Source organism: Bos grunniens, chromosome 7 (genome assembly GCF_055505025.1).
Source record: "Bos grunniens cultivar Pamir isolate PY7600 chromosome 7, Bosgru_T2T1.0, whole genome shotgun sequence".
Taxonomy (NCBI): domain Eukaryota; kingdom Metazoa; phylum Chordata; class Mammalia; order Artiodactyla; family Bovidae; genus Bos; species Bos grunniens.
In genome coordinates this window covers 29725500-29748541 of record NC_141171.1, presented here as the reverse complement: position 1 = coordinate 29748541, position 23042 = coordinate 29725500, and the positions used below count along the sequence as shown (strand labels likewise).

Below are 23042 nucleotides of genomic sequence, written 5' to 3'. Positions count from 1 at the left end.
TAAAACAACCCACACAATGATAATGAACAAGCAGCCGCAATTGTTTATGATATTCAGTGTAATCAACAGATTGTTTCACGGTAGCCTAGCCTATTCACTGCTAAATGACTTGTTATACAACCGTTATGGCATACAGTATTGCAGTAATATTCTTATTATAGTCTTGGTAACATTGTTAAACTTTTAAAAACCACTTACCTGTAACAGAGACACAGACGTATAGAGCAGACTTGTCGACATCACGGATGAAGGAGGGGGTGGGACGAATTGAGAGAGTAGCATTGACATATATATGTTACCATGCATAAAACAGAAAGCTAGTGGGAAGCTGCTGTATAACACAGCGAGCTCAGCACCTGCTCTGTGACCACCTAGAGGGCTAGGATGGGGAGGGGGTGTGCGGGAGGGAGGGGAGGGGTGTATGTATACTTATGGCTGATTCATGGCGACATACCGCAGAAACCAGCATAGCATTGTAATACAATTATCCTCCAACCAAAAATTAAAAAAAAAAAAAAAACTTACTGTCATGATGAGCTAATAAAGTGGTTTCTCCTATTCCAAGACAGAAGTATACTGCACAGTACTGTAATTCTTTGAAAGCAACACTATAAAAGAGAAATTAAGTTTTATATTAGATATCACTGACTTTATGCCTATGTAAGGATAAACTAGTACCCATATCTGTTTTATGCATTCAGGACATACTTTTTAATTTTTATGATATTTCTATGCCTACATGGTATATCATCAACCTTTTTCAAAATGTCACAAATATCAAAAAAAGTCCCAATATATTCATTGAAAAAAAATTCATATATAAGTAGATGCTCACATTTCAAACTGTATTGTTTTAGGGTCAAATGCAATTTATAGTATTTCTCATGGTGTCTTTTTTAACACAGAACTTACTTCCAGAACTATTAACAGTAACACAGTTTGGAAAATGCTCCTCTATGTTAAAATAAAAGAGTTTGTTTTTGACCTTTCCCAATGTGGGAAAATTTGTTTTATGTTCATATTGTTGTATCAGGAATCTTGGTTTGTATATATCATTCATGAATATGTGCTAAGCTAGGATTGTGATATTAATCATTTGGGCTAGACTAAAATTATGAAACCAAAAAAAGCTGTGATAGGTAATATGGATGACATAAGTTTAAATAAGCATATCACATGATTATACTGTTTCTTAAATAAAAAGCCAAGCATTTAGATATAGATGATTATATTAACTAGCTATATGTTTTGCTTTTAATTATTACAAGTCCACATTTAGGGTTATGCTTTTGATTTTTCCTTTCTCCATAAGGTCATTTTAAAAAATTTAAAACCCCTATACTTTAACTAGATTGGAGAAAGTCAAATCTTCTTTGTAACCATTTAAGGTTCACAGTCAATGAAGGATTATATTTAACAAATGCCCAACTGTGTTTGTCAATCTCATTTCCTTCATATCTTTAATTTGATGAAAGATGTAATCATGTTTCAACAGTAAAAATTAAATATGTGAATAATCTAGCTTTTCAGAAATGGGTCTTTTCACGAGTCATTCCATGCCCTTACAAAATGTACTGCACTGATGTACTAGAGTCAGTGTCCACATCTATGGATGAAGGCTCATCACAGACATTAAACACAGTTAATCTTAATTCAAATGTGAGATGTGACATGTGATTTCTAAAGAAAATAGAAGTTCCTAATCACATTAGATTGATTTATACCAGTGAAGATGCCTTTATTATTTGGAACAAATGATTAATTTTTCTCTACCAAAGTTGTTGTTGTGCTTTCTCAACTAGGCATTTTAATTTTCACGTTGACAACCAGTCAGAAAGAATCCATTATAAATGATCAAAGCATATGCTCGATAGGCTAGTTTCTTAAAATGACAAGTAGGACAGTTTTGTGATAGAGAAAACTTGATGTGTGCTTTAATCTCCATATTTTGATGCACTGCACACCACGTTGCCTTAGTTGAAATGCATTTTGTTCGTAAAGCTTTTACTAAGTGTTTCCTCTTTAAACACTTTGTCAGGTAGAGAGATGCTCTGGATGGAAGTTGTTACTAATGGTGTAGTAACTGTTTTACTACTTAATACATGCAGGGAATTGGTTTGCCTTACTAATATCTGACCTAAAATTTTGTTCATAAAATTGAAAGAGAAATGAAAACAGGGAAAATGAAGGAAACATCAGCATTTTATTCTCGACTGTTTTAAAACTCAGGGGTTACTTAAAATAAGTGAAGTTAGTGTTTAAAAAAAAAAAATCTATTTGACGGTATTCAGAGTTGTCCAGGATTAGAAAGGCCAGTGTTGGGGCACTGGAGCATAAAATACCAGATAATTTTAGCTGACCAGGCAAATCATCCACCTTAGGAGTCTGAAACAGGTAGGTAGGAATTTTCCTATGCCACTTTAGGTACATAAAGTGTCACATTTCTTTGTATTTCTAAAACAAATACATATCCATCTCCAAGCTTCAATAGCCAAGGTTCATGAAAAAAACTTATACTTTGTAATTCCAGGGAGGGGTCTCAAGATTGCAGAATAGAAGGATGTGGGGGCCCACCTCTGACCATAAACACATCAAAAGTACATCTACTTGTGGAACAATTCTCATAGAAAATTAAGTGGAAAGTGGCTGAAGAATTCCTATACAGCCAAAGCTGCAAGAAAGATCTCCACATAACCAGGTAGGAGAGGGGGAAACAGGCATCCTGTTGGGATCTGTACCCTTGGAAGGAATCCGAAAGGAAAAGAAGGTCTTCAAGGGTGGACTCTCACTCTCGGGAGCAAATATGTAGAGACACAATTTGGGCATCCTAGTCCTGGGGTCCTGAATGGAGAAGACCAAGCCCCACTGCCTACTGGAAAATCACTAGGAAAGAGACAGGCTGGAGAAGCCCAGATTCTACTCCCGAGTACACATGTGCTGGCATGCTAATAGTCAGGGGGATAGAGCCTTGCACCAGTGGCTGCTGCCTCCCCACACTCCCCCATCTGAAGGGGAGGACACCCTGGCCCTGCTCCCTCCACACTACACAATATCTGGGCAAAGACTTGATCTAGCTATGCAGAGACAGGCTAGGGCACCTGCTCTGTATTCAGAATGGGGCAGTGGTGGCCACTGTTAGCACAGCCATGGTGTTGCACCACAGCTAAATGTTTAATCTCTGGCAGATGGGCCTTGGGAGGGGGATTCAACCAGCCGTGCAAATATAGCATGGGAGGCTGGGATGTCATCCAGGTGGGGCGGCTGTGACCCCTGTCAGTGCACCCAAAGTACGTGGCGGTTCACACACAGCAAGAGCGCTCTAGCTCCTCCCACTCCACATTGCATCTGAGGGTTAACTGGGGCAGACAGGTCCTGGGAGAGGTCTGCCACAGAGGCAGCCCGGATCTTACATGGCAGCACAGTCATCTCAATTCTTGTAGCCACAGTGCCCCAGCCCCCAGTTCCGGCCCCAGCCTGCTCCACACCACAACCTTGCACTAGATCTGGGATGAACACAACAGAGAAATGGATGTGACCCTGAGCTGCTTCTGAGCATGACCACAGGGGCCTGTCTACTACACAGGCAGCACAGGTCCACTGTGACCATTCAGCCCTCACTTACACAGGCAATCACCTCCTTTGGGGCAGAGCATGCACTCAAGGGCAGTGGGGCCTAATCAAACCTGAACATCAGATTTTTATTCCAAAAATGGGAGAGCAGACCCCACCCCTGACAGGATGGTGACAGCCACAGAGCAGAGGGGAGTCCCTGCCACACACTGTGCACCAACCACACCCCTTATCAAGGGACCAATGGCCAGCACACTCTGAAGAAGGACATGGCAGCATTCATAAGGAAACCAGTCCTTGCACCAAAAAGCCTGGATCTGCACAGTGTAAACATGAATTCTCCCACGAGAAGATAACTGTTTCTCCTACATTCAAAAAGACAGAGAAAGCTAAAAAAAAATGAAAAGGCAGAGGAATTACTCTCAATTAAAAGAACAAGAAAAATGAAACATATCTTACCAGTCTACTAGACTGAGTTTAAAAATGTGGTAATAACACTAACTGAATTAAGAAAGATCATCAACCGAAAAACAGATAACTGTAGCAAGAAACTAGAAATTATATAGATGAACACATTTAAAATAGAAAATTCAATTGCTGAGATAAAAATCAGTCTGGAAACAATGAATAGCTAACTAAATGACACAAAAGAATGAGTAAGTGATCTGGAAGATAGAGTAAAGTAAATCACCCAATCAGAACAGCAGAGAGTAAGTAGGTCAAATTTTTTAAAAATGAAAGCAATACAGGTGATCTATGGGATAATAGGAAACATGCCAACCTATACATAATAAGGATTCCAGAAGGAAAAGAGAGAGAAAACGCTACTCAGTTGTGTATGACTCTTTGTGACTCCATGGACTATAGCCCATCAGGCTTCTCTATCCATGGAATTCTCTAGGCAAGGATACTGGAATGGTTTGCCATTCCCTTCTCCACAGGATTTTCCCAACCCAGGAACTGAACCCAGGACTCCACATTGCAGGCAGATTCTTTACAGTCTGAGCTATTAGGGAAGCCCAGAAGAGAGAGAAAAGGGGATCAAAAATGTATTATAAGAAAGTATGGCTGAAAACTTTCCAAATGTAAAGAAGGAAACAGTGATATAGATATAGGAAGCACAGAGTATTTCAAACAGGATGAACCCATACAGACCTACACCCAGACATGTCATAATTAAAATGGCAAAACTGAGAGATAAAGAGAGGATTCTAAAAGCAACAAGAGAAAAACTGAGTCTGTTACCAGGAAACCTGCATAAGGTTATCAACTGATTTCTTTGCAGAAACTTTGTAGCCCAGAAGGGAGTGGCATGATATGTTCAAATTCCTGAAGGGGAAAAATCTACAACCCAGGATACTCTACCCAGCAGCATTATAATTTAGAATAGAAGGAGAGGTAAAGAATTTATCAGAAAAGCAAAAACTAAAAGACTTCAGTAATACTAAACCTACCCTAAAAGAAATATCGAAGAGTCATCCCTAAAAAAGAAGCAAAAATCTATAGGAAAAGGTAAATCATAATAACAAAGACCAATATAAGAAAGGAAGGAATTTTTTTATTTTCCAGATACAAGCCCAAGAGAAAACAAAAACAAATACTAAGTATCCAAATAGGAAGGGAAGATGTAAAGCTGTGATGTAAAGCTGTCACTATTTACAGGTGACACGATACTCTATGGAGAGAACCCTAAAGTCTCCACACAAAAACTATTAGAACTAATAAATGAATTCAGTGAGTTGCAGGATATAAGATTAATATACAGAAATCTGCTGTATTTTATTACACTAACAAGGAAATATCAGAAAGAGAAAGTAAAAACAATATTCCAATTAAAACCATGTCAGAAAATAAAATACTTAGGAATAAACTTAACCAAGGAGATGAAAGACCCATATGCTGAAAACTATAAAATAATGATAAGTAAAACTGCAGATGATCCAAAGAGATGGAAAGATATCCCATGCTCTTGGATTGGAAGAATTAATGATAAGAGGGCTGTGCTACCCATACTACTCAAAACAATCTACCGATTTAATACAATGCCTATCAAAGTAACTGTGACATTTTTCTCAGAACTATAAGAAATAATCATAAAACCTCTGTAGAATACCCAAAAGGCCCAGAATTGCTGAAGTAATCCTAAAGAAAGAGGACAAACCTGGAGGCATAAACCTTTTAGACTTCAGACTGTACCATACAGCCACAGTAATCAAAACAGCCTCGTACTATCACAAAGCAAACATATGAATCAATGGAACAGAACAGACAGCTGAGAAAACTCACACGCCTACCACTAATTAATCTACGTTAGAGGAGGCAAGAATACACAATGGACAAAAGACAGACTCTTTAGCAAGTGGGGCTGGAAAACATGAATCAGATCAGAGCAGATCAGCCCCTCAGTCGTGTCCAACTCCTTGCGACCCCATGAATCGCAGCACGCCAGGCCTCCCTGTCCATCACCAACTCCCGGAGTTCACTCAGACTCACGTCCATCGAGTCAGTGATGCCATCCAGCCACCTCATCCTCTGTCGTCCCCTTCTCTTCCTGCCCCCAATCCCTCCCAGCATCAGAGTCTTTTCCAATGAGTCAACTCTTCCAATGAGGTGGCCAAAGTACTGGAGTTTCAGCTTTAGTGTCATTCCTTCCAAAGAAATCCCAGGGCTGATCTCCTTCAGAATGGACTGGTTGGATCTCCTTGCAGTCCAAGGGACTCTCAAGAGTCTTCTCCAACACCACAGTTCAAAAGCATCAATTCTTCGGCGCTCAGCCTTCTTCACAGTCCAACTCTCACATCCATACATGACCACAGGAAAAACCATAGCCGAATAGCTAAATGTAAATCAATGAAATTAGAACCCTCCCTCACACCATATACAAAAATAAATTCAAAATCGTTTCAAGACCTAAACATAAGACATTGTACCATAAAACTCCTAGAAGAAAACAGGTCAAACATTCTCTGACATAAAATGTAGCAATATTTTCTTAGATTGTCTCCCATGGCAAAAGAAATACAGGGAAAAATAAATGGGACCTAATCAAACTTAAAAGCTTTTTTTACAGCAAAGGAAATCATCAATGAAATAAAAAGACAACCTATGGAATAGGAGAAAATATTTGCAAAAGGTGTAACTGACAACGGGGTAGTATCCAAAATACAGAAACAACTCAGAAAGCTCAATAGCAAAAAAAAAAAAAAAAAAATCCAACTTTTAAAAATGGGCAGAAGACCTTAGTAGACATTTTCCCAAAGAAGACATACAAAAAGCCAACAGGCATATGAAAAGATGCTTAATATTGCTGATTATTAGAGAAATGGAAATCAAAACCACAATAGGGTATCGGCTGACACTGGTCAGAATGGCTATCATTTATTATTACAAATAATCAATTCTAGAGAGAGTGTGGAGAAAAAGGAATCCTCTTACATGGTTGGTTGAAATGTAAATTGGCATAGCCACTATAGAAAACAGTATGCAAATTTCCTAAAAACTAAAAATAGGGCTACCATATGATCCAGCAATCCCATCCCTGGGTATATATCCAGAAAAAAACAAAAATTTTAATTTGAGAAGGTACACGTACCCCAAGTTCACAGCAGCACTGTTTACAATAGCCAAGACATGAAAACAACCCAAGTGTCCATCAACAGATGACAGTTTCTTCTTGGCTTAAGAAGAAACATTACTCAGACATTAAAAACAATGAAAATATTACCATTTGCAGCAACATGAATGGTCCTAGACAATATTATGCTTCAGTTCAGTTCAGTCGCTCAGTCATGTCTGACTCTTTGCAACCCTGTGGACTGCAGTATGCCAGGGCTCCCTGTCCATCACCAGCTCCTGGAGTTTACCCAAACTCATGTCCATTGAGTTGGTGATGCCCTTATGCTTAGTGCAGTAAGTTGAACAAAGACAAACACTATATATCAGCTATATGTGGAAACTAAAAGGCGATACAAATGAATCTATATACAAATGGAAACAGACTTTCAAACACAGAAAACAAAGTTATGTTAACCAAAGTTGGGGGGGGTGTGGGCAGTGGGATACACATACAGGCACACGTTTTGCCTAAGATCCCATCCCACAGTTGTACCAGGCAGATGTAGGTCTGTTTATCCACAAAGTGCTTGTTCTTAATCTTGGTTCTGTAGCACTTGGGCACATTTTGGAGGTGGGAGATGGGATCTCAGAACCCAATATTTATAAGACAAACAAGAGGGATCTGCCAAAAATCACCTTGTTTTTTCGAATATGAAAAACTAAATGGGTAAGCGTACTCATATAAGGGACATCGTAATTCTGTATTTGTGGGACTTGGGACCCTTTTGAGGTTTTTGGTGGCTGTTTTGTTGTTGTACTGTGATGCAAAGTAAGGGAGGCAGGGAAGAATGAAAATTATGATCCAAGGAAAGTCCAACAGTTGATCACTCAGTTTTATTTGAAGCAAAGAAGAGTTCTTGTTAAAAGCTCACATTTCTTTTCTGTGACTGTTTTAAGTACTACCCAATTCACTCGTGTCATGTGAATTGCATTTCAAGTTTCAAAAATAAATGAATGAAATAGTTATTGATATTTCAGCAAATGCTTTCCTTCCCTATTTCCAAGAAGTTCAAAGTGGCCAAATAAAATTCATCATTCAAATACAAATCATTTTTAACAGGTCATATATACAACTGATTCTATTAACTATTAAATCAATAAAGTAGAAACTCCTTTAGTGCCCTGGGAATTATATGATGGATCTTTCCTTTTCATCAGTAACTCTGAATAGCTCTGTGTTAATAAGTACTTCATATTTCTCATCACAGATTATTTTTCAGAAAGTAGGAAGACTGGAGAAACCTCTCAGATCTCTGATTTGATTGACTGTCTATGTGAACTTTAGGGATAAAGACTCTAAGGAATTCTCCCCCCAAATGATGACAATGCCATCTGTTAGGAGAAATATAATTATACTGAATACATGAAAATCAAAGTCTTGCATTTTTTCCTTATCTTCTTTCATTCCTTCTTTATCTTATTTATAAAACACTATGTTCTTAATGATTTTCAATTTTTCCTAATTTTCATCTTTAAAAGCACAAGGGAATTGCATACTATTTTCCTTCTCTTTCTCTATTTTATTCATCCATTTGTCTTCCTATGTGTTTTGGGTAGATTATCAAATTTCAAGGATATTTTCCTATAGATATATAATTCACATAAACAAAACAACTCTACATACTAACAAAATCTTTCTGTGGTGTTCTAAAACAACTCTCATATTTGACAAAGTATATGTACTCCAGATAAAGTATTTGACAAAGTATATGTACTCTAGTATACGTACCCGTCAGATAAAATGATAGGATTTTAATGTTGTCATGGTTTCCTTTGTATCTGTGCCTGGTCTGAACAGTTAAAACTCATGATGAAATTAGTATCTCCCAGTGATCCTAACTTGGCTTGTTTATCAGTAATAGGAAACTCTAAGGTTGATGAAGAGAAGGGAAATGATTAAAAAAAAAAATCTGGCTGAGCACACAGATAAGCAATTTATTTCCTAAAGAACATAAAGAAAAATAAAAGGTTTAATTGAAGCTTTAATAACTATCATTTAGAGATGTCAATCTCTTTTCATATTTTGGTCATTATTGTGACTCTGAATGGTAACATACTACGGTTTTAATTTACATTTCCTTGTTGGACACGACTGAAGCGACTTAGCAGCAGCAGCAATGACTGATGATGTTAGGCACCTTTTTCATGAGCTCTGTGATCGTTCACATATTCTTCTGTGATGTTACCAAGTGTTTTTTTGCTTTTTTTACAGGAGGGAATTATTTGTCTTTTTATTATTGATATGTAGGAGCCTATCAGATATTCTGGATTTTTTAAAAATAATCTGAGAATTTTGCTGCAATTAATTTTTTTTGTGGCTTGTCAATGCATTTTTAGTGATGTCTTTCGATGAGGAGCTATTTTGATGAAGTACAATTTATTAATTCATATTTATGATGAACACTTTTTGTATTCTGATTAAAATAGCTTTGCCTGTCCAAAGGTAATGAAGATATTCTCCTAATGTTTTCTTCAAGGAGCTGTGTGGTTCTGAGTTTCACATATACACCTATGCCCATTCAAATTAATGATTAGGTATGGAATGCAGTTTTTCTAACAGGCCCAGCAAGATCTGTTCAAAAGACTTCACTATCCTTTTTAGATTGACTTGGTACCTTGATCAAAACTCAATTTCCATACGTGTCCATTTCTGGAATTTCAGGGTTTTTCCACTGATCTATTGTTTTAACATTGTACCAAAGTACATGATTTTAGTTACCACAGTCTTATATGTCTTGATATCAGATAGTGTAAGTTTTAAGAATTTTTTTTTTTTACTGTTGTTTTGCTATTCTGTTTTAGATTCTCTGCATTTCATATGAATTTTAAGTCAGCTTATTTCTTCCCAATAGTATGCTGGAATTTTGATAGATATTGCTTCAATTCTGTATTGATTTATAGAAAGTGAAAAATATCTACTCATCCAAAAACATTTTATATCTTTCCATTTATTTAAGTAAGTATGCTTTAATTTCATTCAGCAATGTCCTATAATTTCAATGTAGAGATATAGTCCATATGTTGTTAATTTATTTCTACATATTTGTTGCTTTTAATGTTCAATTTTTCAGTCATTGCTATTATACAGAAATATACTTGATTACTATATAATGATTTTTATACTGAAACATATGTTTTCTTGACAAATTGATCTTTTTATCAATATAGAATGTCTTTTATCTCTGGGAATTCTCTTTGTCCTGATATTAATATAGTCAGTAGCTTTTTAATTTTTGGTATTTACATGGTATATCTTTTTACTTCTTTTTACAGTTTCAGAATTTTCCATTTATGATTCTTTCAGAATCTTTTTACTTTTAACCTATCTTTGTCTCCTGTAGACAGTTGATAATTAGGTCTTCTTTTTAAATCTAGTCCACAAATCTCTGCCTTTTAAGTGAAATATTTGGCCAATTTATATTTAATATAATTATTAATACTGTTGTTTTAAATTCCCAATTTGATTTTTTTTTCTATTCATTCTATTTGTTCTTTATGTGTCTGCAACTTCTTTCCTGCCTATTGGGAGAGAAATGAATATTATTGAGAACTTTATTTCATGTATTGATTGTTAAACTGTTACATTTTACATGTAATTTTAATACTGCTGAATATGCATCTTTAAGTTATCTTATTTTTATTTAAAATAACATATTAAGTCCTAAAATTATAAAAATTGCATGGTAGTATTTCATGTACCCCTGCCACCCACTGTGTTCTTTCTGTATGATATTCTACTGGTATATATGTTAAAAGCCTCACAATACATTGTAAGGTTTTTGCTTTAAATGATCGGTCTTTTAAAAAAATAAATACACACATTTAAAACATAAAAAGGGTTCAAAGAAAAACTCTTTATTAAGTTCCACTTGGCATCATTCTCCTCAGCCTGAAGAATTTCTTTCTCCATTTCATACTGTGAAAGTTGCCTGGAGATAAATTATTTCAACATTTTTCTATCTGAAAAGATCATTATGTTGCCATCGTTCTTGAAGGCTGTTTTTGCTGGATATACAATTGTAGGTTGACAGGTCTATTTTGTTCTTTCAGCACTGTAAAATGTCTTTCCATGGTCTTCTGGCTTCCATTATTTCTAGTGAGAACTTATCCATCCTCTCTGCTGTTCAGGTGTTTACAAGCATGATTTTTCTCCAGCTACTTTTAAGTGCTGCTTTGTATCTTTGTTTTTAGCAATTGTCTACAATGTGTATGATGTGGCTTGCTTTGTATTTAATCTGCTTGGCTTTTTCAAGTGGCTTGGATATTTCGCCAACTTTAGAAAGTTCTTAACTATTACTTCATCAAATATTATTTCTTCCCCAGTCACCTTTTACTCTCTTGGACTATGTGACATTTTCCCACAGATCTCAGATGCTCTTTGCTTTATTTTTACTTAAAAAAAAATTAGGTATTTTCCATTGACTATTTCAAGTTTACTGAAATTTTACTCTTCTGTGTAATCTGCTCTTAAGTTCATCTAGTAAATTATTCCTGGTGTTATACTTTTTAATTTCTATTTAGTTTGATTTTAAAGTTTTAATATTTCTGTTAACATTTTCTATTTCTTTGTGAATGCTATGTACAATTTTTACTATATGTTTTATCACTTATTATCAAACAAAACTTAAAGCTTCTATCTGATGATTCAAACTTCCAGATGTTCAAGCTGGATTTAGAAAAGGCAGAGGAACCAGACATCAATTGCCAACATTCATTGGAACATAGAAAGAGCAAGTGAATTCCAGAAAAACATCTACTTCTGCTTTATTGATTATGTCAATGCATTTGACTGTGTAGATCTAAACAAACTGTGGAAAATTCCTCAAGAGACAGGAATACCAGACCACCTGACCTGCCTCCTGAGAAATCTGTATGCAGCTCAAGAAGCAACAGTTAGAACCAGACATGGAACAATAGACTGGTTCCAGATTGAGAAAGGCGTACGTCAAGGCTGTATATTGTCACCTTGATTATTTAACTTACATGCAGAGTACATCATGGAAATGCCAGGCTGGATGAATCACAAGCTGGAATCAAGATTGCTGGGAGAAATATCAATAACCTCAGATACACAGGTGATGCCACCCTTATGGCAGAAAGTGAAGAGGAACTAAAGAGCCTCTTGATGAAAGTCAAAGAGGAGAGTGAAAAAGCTGACTTAAACTCAACATTCAAAAAACTAGGACCATGGCATCCAGTCCCATCACTTCATGGCAAATAGATGGGGAATAGTGACAGACTTAATTTTTTGGGGGGGGGGGCTCAAAAATCACTGCAGGTGGTGACTGCAGCCATGAAATTAAAAGACACTTGTTCCTTAGAAGAAAAGCTATGACCAACCTAGACAGTATATTAAAAAGCAGAGACTTTACTTTGCTGACAAAGGTCCATTTAGTCAAAGCTATGGTTTTTCCAGTAATCATGTATGGATGTGAGAGTTGGACTATAAAGGAAGCTGAGTGCCAAAGAATTGATGCTTTTGAACTGTGGTGTTGGAGAAGACTCTTGAGAGTCCCTTGGACAGCATGTATATCCAACCAGTCAATCCTAAAGGAAATCAGTCCTGAATATTCATTGGAAGTACTTATGCTGAAGCTGAAACTCCAATACTTCGGCCACCTGATGTGAAGAACTGACTCATTGGAAAAGACCCTGATGCTGGGAAAGGTTGAAGGCAGGAGGAGAAGGGGACAACAGAGGATTAGATGGTTGAATGGCATCACTGACTCCATGGACGTGAGTTTGAGCAAGCTTCCGGAGTTGATGAAGGACAGGGAAGCCTAGCATGCTGCAGTCCATGGGGTCTCAAAGAGTTGGATATAACTGAGCACTTGAATTGAACTGAACTGGTTTAACCAAGACCTGCTTTGGTTTGACTCAGTTTACCACTGGTTTAAAATATTTTGAGGGCAGAGTACAACTTCATTATCAGCATCGGCTCAGATCTGAGCACTGACAATATTCGAGATATGTCTGTGCTTCACAGTGAAGACAATAGCTTTCAGAATTATTGGGAGTATCACTATATTTTACTGCCCAGTTACAATATTTTGAGATTATTCTCTAGACTCTCTTCGTCTCCAGTCTTACCACCAACTACTGTCCATATCTCAGGAGATATTTTACAACCTTTCCCTTTTCTCTCTATTCTTTAGAAAGCAGATGGCCATATATTCATAAAGGGCATCAGGACCTTACAGTGGCTACCTTAGCTCTCTTACCCACTCTGATTCTTTGATAATTAGAGCCTGGAGTTCCTGGGCAGAGAGAATATTCCTTGAGCTCATCTGCCAGGCCCACAATCTTTTTGTATGTAAAATTCTAGATTGTTTCAAGCAGTTTATCTTAGTGGTTCACCTAAATTTTATCCTAACAGGAGCATCTCAGAATTTTTCCTTAGAGATAACATCACATTAGTACTTAAAAAGAAATCTGTTCTTTAAGATTATGCAACCCACAAAAAGACAATTTGATATTACATATTTTAGCTGACAAAACATGGTCCACTGGAGAAGAGAATGCCAAACCACTTCAGTATTCTTGCCTTATGAACCCCATAAACAGTATGAAAAGGCAAAAAGGTAGGACACTGAAAGATGAACTCCGCAGGTCAGTAGGTGCGCAAAATGCTACTGGAGATCAGTGGAGAAATAACTCCAGAAAGAATGAAGAGCCAGAACCAAAGCAAAAACAACACCCAGTTGTGAATGTGACTAGTGATAGAGGCAAGGTCTGATGCTATAAAGAGCAATGTTGCATAGGAACCTGGGATGTTAGATCCATGAATCAAGGCAAATTGGAAATGATCAAACAGGAGATGGCAAGAGTGAACATCGACAATTTAGGAATCAGTGAACCAAAATGGACTGGAATGGGTGAATTTAACTCAGATGACCATTATATCTACTACAGTGGGCAAGAATCTCATAGAAGAAATGGACTAGCCATCATAGTTAACAAAAGAGTCCAAAATGCAGTACTTGGATGCAATCTCAAAAATGACAGAATGATCTCTGTTCATTTCCAAGGCAAACCATTCAACATCACGGTCATCCAAGTCTATGCCCCAACCAGTAATGCTGAAGAAGCTGAAGTTTAATGGTTCTGTGAAGACCTACAAGACCTTCTAGAACTAGGGGATGGGAATGAAAAAGTAGGAAGTCAAGAAATACCTGGAGTAACAGACAAATTTGGCCTTGGAGTACAGAATGAAGCGGGGCAAAGGCTAATAGAGTTTTGCCAAGAAAATGCACTGGTCATAGCAAACACCCTCTTCCAACAACACAAGAGAACACTACACATGGACATCACCAGATGGTCAATACTGAAATCTGATTATATTCTTTGCAGCCAAAGATGGAAAAGCTCTATACAGTCAGCCAAAACAAGACCAGGAGCTGACTGTGGCACAGATCATGAACTCCTTATTGCCAAATTCAGACTTAAATTGAGGAAAATAGAGAAAACCACTAGACCATTCAGGTATGACCTAAATCAAATTCCTTAGGATTATACAGTGGAAGTGACAAATAGATTCAAGGGAATATATCTGTTAGACAGAATAGCTGAAGAACTATGGATGGAGTTTCCTGACACTGTACAGGAGGCTTAAGACCATCCCCAAGTCAAAGAAATGCAAAAAACCTAAATGGTTGTCTGAGAAGGCATTACCAATAGCTGTGAAAAGAACAGAAGCAAAAGGCAAAGGAGAAAAGGAAAGACATTTCCATTTAAATGCAGAGTTCCTAAGAATAGCAAGCCTTCTTCAGTGATCAATGCAAAGAAATAGAGGAAAACAATAGAATGGGAAAAACTAGAGATCTCTTCAAGAAAATTAGAGATATCAAGGCAACATTTCATGCAAAGATGGGCATAATAAAGGACAGAAATAGTATGGACCTAACAGAAGCAGAAGATGTTAAGAAGAGGTGGCAAGAATACACAGAAGAACTTTACAAAAAAGACCTTCATGACCCAGATAATCACAATGATGTGATCACTCACCTAGAGCCAGACATCCTGGAGTCCGAAGTCAAGTGGGCCTTAGGAAGCATCACTACAAACAAAGCTAGTAGAGGTGATGGAATTCCAGTGGAGCTATTTCAAATCCTGAAAGACGATGATGTAAAAGTGCTGCACTCAATATGCCAGCAAATTTGGAAAACTCAGCAGAGGCCATAGGACTGGAAAAGGTCAGTTTTCATTCCAATCCCAAAGGCAATGCCAAAGAATGCTCAAACTACTGCACAATTGTACTCATCTCACAAGGTACCAAAGTAATGCTCAAAATTCTCCAAGCCAGGCTTCAACAGTAAGTGAATCGTGAACTTCCAGATATTCAAGCTGGATTTAGAAAAGGCAGAGGAACCAGAGATCAAATTGCCAAAATCCGTTGGGTGATTGAAAAAGCAAGAAAGTTCCAGAAAAACATATACTTCTGCTTTATTTACTATGCCAAAGCCTTTGACTGTGTGGATCACCATAAACTGTGGAAAATTCTTAAAGAGATGGGAGTACCAGACCACCTGACCTGCCTCCTGAGAAATGTGTATGCAGGTCAAGAAGCAACAGTTAGAACTGGACATGGAATAACAGACTGGTTCCAAATCAGGAAAGGGGTATGTCAAGGCTGTAAATTGTCACCCTGCTTATTTAACTTATATGCAGAGTACATGATGAGAAATGCTGGACTGGATGAAGCACAAGCTGGAATCGAGATTGCCAAGAAAAATATAAATAACCTCAGATATGCAGATAACACCACCCTTATGGCAGAAAGTGAAGAAGAACTAAAAAGCCTCTTGATGAAAGTGAAAGAGGAGAGTGAAAAGGTTGGCTAAAACTAAGTATTCAGAAAATGAAGATCATGGCATTTGCTCCCATCTCTTCATGGCATTTAAATGGGGAAACAAGGGAAACAGTGACAGACTTTATTTTGGGGGGATCCAAAATCACTGCAGATGGTGACTGCAGCCACGAAATTAAAAGACGCTTGCTTGGTCCTTCGAAGAAAAGCTATGACCAACCTAGACAGCATATTAAAAAGCAGAGATAGTACTTTGCCAACAAAGTTCTGTCTAGTCAAGGCTGTGGTTTTTCCAGTAGTCATGTATGGACATGAGAATTGGATTATAAAGAAAGCTGAGCACCAAAGAATTGATGCTTTTGAACTGTATGTTGGAGGACTCTTGAGAGTCCCTTGGACAGCAAGGAGATTCAAGCAGTCCATTCTAAAGGAAATCAGTCCTGAATATTCATTGGAAGGACTGATGTTGAAGCTGAAACTCCAATACTTTGGGTGCCTGATGGGAAGAACTGACTCATTGGAAAAGACCCTGATGCTTGGAATGATTGAAGGTGGGAGAAGAAGGGGATCACAAAGGATGAGATGGTTGGATGGCATCACGGACTCCATGGACATGAATTTGAGTAGCCTCCAGGATTTGCTGATGGACAAGTAGGTCTGGCCTGCTGCAGTCCATGGGGTCTCAAAGCATTGGACGTTACTGAGCAACTGAACTGAACTGATTCTAGTTGATACTAGTTTCATTAGTTGGAATATAATGCTAAAAGGTCATTATTTTAAACACTCTAACTTCATTGCTTAGGTAGCTTCCAGGTCTAACTGAGCTCTGTTACAAAGTCATTCCTGATTCTATTCTTTACTTTTTCATTGCTTACTAATGAAGCTTGGGAGCATCATGTGATTTCACTGCATCAGTTTTCTCAGTTTGTTCATTATCCACTCCAGAGAGAAATGTGAATTTAGAAGGTTCTAAAGTATTTGAAAACTTTTTTACAAGGCACTATGTACATCTAAGCATTTATTACCATAGACATTTTTTATTTTTAAAATTATTTTTATATTTAAAAAATCATAGTAGTCTTTTCAACTGTGTTGTACACATCACTATAAAGGATTAGAATGCATCCTGCTCAACAGCAAGTTCAGTTCAGTTCAGTCGCTCAGTCGTGTCCCACTCTTTGCGATCCCATGGACTGCAGCATGCCAGTCTTCCCTGTCCATCACCACCACTTGGAGCTTGCTCAAACTCATGTCCATTGAGTCAGTGATGCCATCCAACCATCTCATCCTCTGTTGTTCCCTTCTCTTCCTGCCTTCAATTTTTCCCAGCATCAGGGTCTTTTCCAATGAGTCAATTCTTTGCATCATGTGGCCAAAATATTGGTGCTTCAGCTTTAGCATAAGTCCTTCCAATGAATATTTAGGACTGATTTTCCTCAACAGCAAAAAACAATACAGTTGTAAATGGGCAGAAGATTAGGTATGTTTTCAAAGAAAACCCATAGAAAGCCAACAGGTACATGAAAAGATGCTCAACATCATCAAACATCAGAGAAATGCACGTCAAAACCACAATGAGGTAGCATCTCATTTCTGTTAAAATGGCTTTTATCAAAAAGACAAATAACAAGTATTGGCAAGTATGTGGAGAAAACAGGACACTTGTGCACTGTTGGTAGGAATGTAAAATGGTACAGTCACTATAGAAAACTCTATCGAGATTCCTCAAAAAATTAAAAATAGAACTACCATGTGATCCAGCAAGTCCACTTAGGGGTATTTATCCCCCCAAAATATATATACATTAACTCAAAAGAGACATATATACTCTCATGTTCAGTACAGTATTATTTACAATAGCCAAGATTTGGAAGCAACCTTAGTGTTCAGTGACTGATGAAAATATGCTAGACACACACAAAATGGAATATTATTCAGCCATAGGAAGAACGAAACCTTACCATTTGTGACAACATATGTAGACCTCAAGGGCTTGGTACACTAAGTGTAAATGAATCAAAGAAAGACAGATACCATGTTATCTCTCTTATATGTGAAAGTGAAAGTCACTCAGTCACGTCTGACTCTTTGCAACTGCATGGACCATACAATCCAGGCCAGAATACTGCAGTGGGTAGCTGTTCCCTTCTCAAGGGGATCTTCCCAACCCAGGGATTGAACCCAGGTCTCCTGCATTGCAGGAGGATTCTTTACCAGCTGAGCCACCATATGTGGACACTAACAAAGAAAAAATAGATACAGAGAATAGATGGGTGGTTGCTAGAGGTGGGGTATGTAAAATGAGTGGAGGGTCAAAAGGTATAAAATTCTACTTACAAAATACATAAGTCATGGGAATATAATGCACAGCATGGTGACTATAGTTAATAACATTGTACTGCATATTTTAAACTTGCTAAGAGTAGATCTTAAAAGTTCTCATCACAAGAAAAGAAAAAAATTTTTGTATGTGTGGTGATAGTTATTAACTAGGCTCATTTCTCAATGGACTTCACTGGTGGCTCAGATGGTAAAGAATATGCCTCAAATGCAGGAAACCTGGGTTTGATCCCTGAGTTGGGAAGATCCCCTGGAGAAGGGAATGGCAACCTACTCAAGTATTCTTGCCTGGAGAATCCCATGGACAGAGGGGCCTGGCAAGTTACAGTCCATGGGGTAGGACACGACTGAGCGACTGACGCTCCATAATACAAACATTAAACCATTATGTTGTGCGCCTGAGATATATGTCAATTAAACCTTAAAAAAGAAAAGAAATAGGAAAGAAAAGTATTTATCACCATATAGATGAGGACTAGCTGGTGATTTATGGATCTAACGTCTCAATTTTGAAAAAAAAATTAATGAAATGAAAAACTGGCTCACTTTAATTTTAGAATGTAATGTTATCTACACATGGGAGCCTGTATAAGCTTTTAAAATCTTGGAAGGAATTATAGAATTCCTGGTGGATATAAGAGACCACTTGAACCAATGACAGTTCATGGGATTACATTTGGAATTGTGCCCTATGCTAATTCATGGAAAAGAATAAATCTTTTACATTATCATGGAAAATGAAGTATGGCTTGTGGTCACAATGTGTGATAATTTTGAGGACAAAACTATCAGACTATCTCTCAGACCACTGAGAAGCCCCTTTTCTATAAGCTCTTGTGTGTTCCAAGAAGAAATTTTAAGCTCTAAATGGGCATGTCCAATACTGAAGCACCTATAAAAAGGTACTTTATAATTAGAACGTTTAAAACTATGGCATAAGTTAAATGTCCAAAGACTATTCTTTTTTTCCTTCTATCACGGCATACAGTCTGCAATGTGAAATTGAACACACTATGATATGTAAATAGAATAGTGACCCAATTAAAAAGAAGGTCAGTGCCTTCTTTTTAATTCTTCCAGTGGTGACACTGGAAGTTCACCAGTGTCTGTCTTCACCCTTTAAAGAGGTGAAAAATTTTACTAATTTTTGTCAATGGAGAGGCTTTTGAATTCTGCACATAGTGGCTTAAGGAAAAGTGTATTTTTTAAAGCCATGCAAATATTCTATTCTCCAAACTACATTTTACAGTTATAAGGAGCTTAATGTTTTGTTATTTCATGAAAAAATTATTCATAGTCTCCAATGAAGACCAAAAAATACACTAGATCAGAGGTCTCCGAACTATTATGGTACATTGCTAGCAGTAAAATGATGATAAGCAAAATCCCCCAATACACGCATATTTATTTATTTATAAATTATATGCATGTACTCTCATTATTAACTAGTATCTAATGGCAGAATATACACTTGGGATTATAGCCATCTCAACTGATGATATGAATAAACCTATACTTGAAACAGTGTTCTTAATAATTGCACTTTTGTTGGTCAACTACTTGTCCACTCTGTTTATGTTTCGCTTGTTCATTTTTCATGAATATTGGCTGATGTTGCTCTTACTTGAGAAGTAACAGTCATGGCTCTGCCAGTGTCTAGTTGCTTGTCTGTGCCTGCATTATGAGTACAATCTTTAATCCGCAGTTGTTCTGCCAGAATCTTTTAAAGTCATTTGTACTTTTAAATTAAGAATTATCTTTCATCAAAATGGGTGATATATAATGCACAGACTTCCTAAACCAGGCACACACACACACTGTAATACTCTGGGACTTTCCTGGTGGTGCAGTGGCTAAGACCCTGCGCTCCCAATGCAGGGAGCCTGGTTTTGATCCCTGGTTGGGGAACTAGATCCCACATGCCACAACTAAAGTACCTGCATGCTGCAACGAAGATCAAAGAACCTGCATGCCACAGCTAAGACCCAGCTCAGACAAATACATAAATAAAAGTTTTAAATTGCAATAGACTGGATATTTGTATAGCATATATGATGTATGATACTGTGACATATGAACTGGGTAAGAGGGTCTCGATCATTTCACATATTAAATACTAGAAAAAAAATAGTTTATTTCATATTTTTAGATTATAAAAGGGCTAATTTCTATTTTTGTTTTTTTCCTGTATTCCATCATGCTCACCCACTAGGTTGTGTGCCTTCCTCTTTGGAACCCACGGGCTTAAATGCCTCATATTTGAAAATGGAAAAAAAGAACAAGACTAAAGGAAAGGAAAATGCTATTATACATCTTCAAATACATCGTGCTTCAAGTAAAAAATCAAATTGAAAATCATGAAAGGATGACAAAACAAGCAAGAATCAAACTACATTCATTTCTAACTATCTTAATTTAAAGAGCCAAGACAACTTCTTTCCTAGAAGAGAAGGAGCCAGGGTAACATATGACAGGGAGAGTTGACTCTAGGGGTATAGAAGCAGCATTCAGGAGACTGATGTGGCTGGGAGAGTGAGAACATAAAAATCAAAGCCTAAGACTGCTTAAGAGAAGAAGTTTTGTTAAAATAACAGTTAAAAAGTCAGTGGAAATCAAACTGAAAAAGGAGAGATGTATTTTCATTGTAAGTGGGCCTAAGAATGTGCTTCTGTTGTCATGATAAGGTGGTAATAAAGGGGAAGGAAATTTATTATCCTTTTCAATTACTGGCTTTAGCATTTATATCACGGGTAAAACCAAGTCATCATCTGTTAGTAGTACATTTAGCTACAATGACTCAGTGACATCACTTTCTTACTTCTTATCCTGGGTCTCCCTTTCCTCCTGTAAAGCTCAGGACTCCTTTTGTGCAACCCGCTCTTCTCTTCCCAGTACCATCAAGACTATTCTCAAATGATTCCCGCCCTCTCAGGAAACCTTCAAATCCTCCTTACAGTTTTTACCCTATACCTTCAAACACGTAGAGTTCTCTGCTCTCCTAGAAAATGTTCTCTTGACCCAGCTGCCCTCTCTAGCTGCTGCTATATATTTTTTTCCTTTTACTGTCAAACTTTTCAATTTTCAAATAAGCAGCCTATATCTGCGGCCTCCATTTTTTCCCCTGACATATCCTGGAATCAGGCTTCTATTCTTATTACTTTGCAAAAAAAGAATTCCCCATCCTCATCCAATCATTATTATGGCCTATTTATGTTAGATGGTGGTCTCATCTCATCTCTCTCTCCCTCTTCTTTCCTGCTATATCCCAAGCCTGGCCTTTTCTACTTCCTGTCCCTAATCCAGAGTCCTTTCTTCCTATCTAGAATCTTCACTGCACCATGATGATGCCTCTCTGTTTACAGTATTAATGTTTCCTCAGTTTAATTCCTCATCTTTACTCTGGACGTTCTCAGGTTTTCCCATCTGCATTTATAAAATCATTGTTGCAGTAGAAGGGACTGAACTTTTTGTGAATGGACATGTATCTTATGTCCTGATCAAGAACTGACTATCTTGCCCAAGTTACCTTCTGTCTTTATTATGTTGATAAACTATAGTCATATAGTTTTGGTATTCCCCTGAGTCACTGTATATAACTAAATGTGTCAAGCTATTTAAATGCATGAACTAGCCAGGAAACCTTAACCTGCAGTATGTGATTACCTGCAACACAGGGTAGGGTTGAGTCACACAGCTTTTCCTGGAAGCCTTCTCATGAACATGGACTACTCTTTAGGCACATTTTGTTTCTCTATATTATTCTATTTTAACACAGTAAGAAAGATGCTAATAAACATATATATGTGACAAGAGTTATAAGAAATAGGATGTAATACTCAAAATTTAAACATTATGAAGCATAGGCATTTAGGGATGACTGTTCTATTTCCAATTACTATAAATTTCAACATTTTGGTTCTTGGATTGCCTGAAGCTTGGTATGTGTTCAAGCCTCTCAATTAACTAGTTAATATATTTAAGCTCTTCTCTAAGTGACATTCACTACTTTCTCTTTGCAAGTGCTTGCTAATCGATAGCTACCGGAGATGAACTCAAAGTCATGAATAAGGTGATGATGTGGCTTTTGTGCTTGCCTGACTATGCCACTTCCCTCCAGGGAAAACATGACATGCTGAGGTTCCTACTTGCCTTGTCACATCACATCCCTGAGTTTTGATTTGGCTGATTTTCTACAGAATGAAAATCATATAGACCCCTCTACTTCCTCCCAGTAGCTTATTCTTGAAGTAGGTAAATTCAGCAGAGAAATCTGTTGACAAGCTTTCCTTTCTGGTTAGAGGCCCTCATCAGCAGTTTGCAAGCTGGTATCAGTAATTCCTCCCTTGGAAAACCAAAACTCCACATAATAACAAAGCAAACGGATATAATATACAACATAGCCTTATAAAAACCATGATAGAATATATTATTTTATTTATTGGGTTGGCCAAAAAGTTCCTTTGGGTTTTTCCTTACGATCTTATGGAAAAACCCAAAGGAACTTTTTGGTCAACTCGACATATTATTCTTCAATTTTAAGATTTGTTTCTGTTCCAGAAAGCCTTCTATAATTATTCTAACCTTTACTGATATCTTTGGCCTCTGAACTCTTATAGAAATAAAAATTTTGCCCTGAATTACACAGTGCATATGCTATCATTTTTTGTCTGGTGTCAACCACTTATCCCTCTTTGGGTGAGGGTGGGGACTG

At 37.3% G+C, this 23042-nt stretch overlaps 1 protein-coding gene across 20 annotated transcripts in view; it reads right to left on the bottom strand.

Moving 5' to 3' along the window:
• Positions 1–23042, bottom strand: part of LOC147368975 (uncharacterized) — a 724353-nt gene that overhangs the window by 141529 nt on the left and 559782 nt on the right. For all 20 annotated transcript variants that reach the window (XM_086410601.1, XM_086410609.1, XM_086410600.1 and 17 more), the window contains one exon: positions 526–608. In XM_086410601.1, the coding sequence (XP_086266727.1) occupies positions 526–608 (83 nt within the window). The remainder of the gene's footprint in view (positions 1–525; positions 609–23042) is intronic.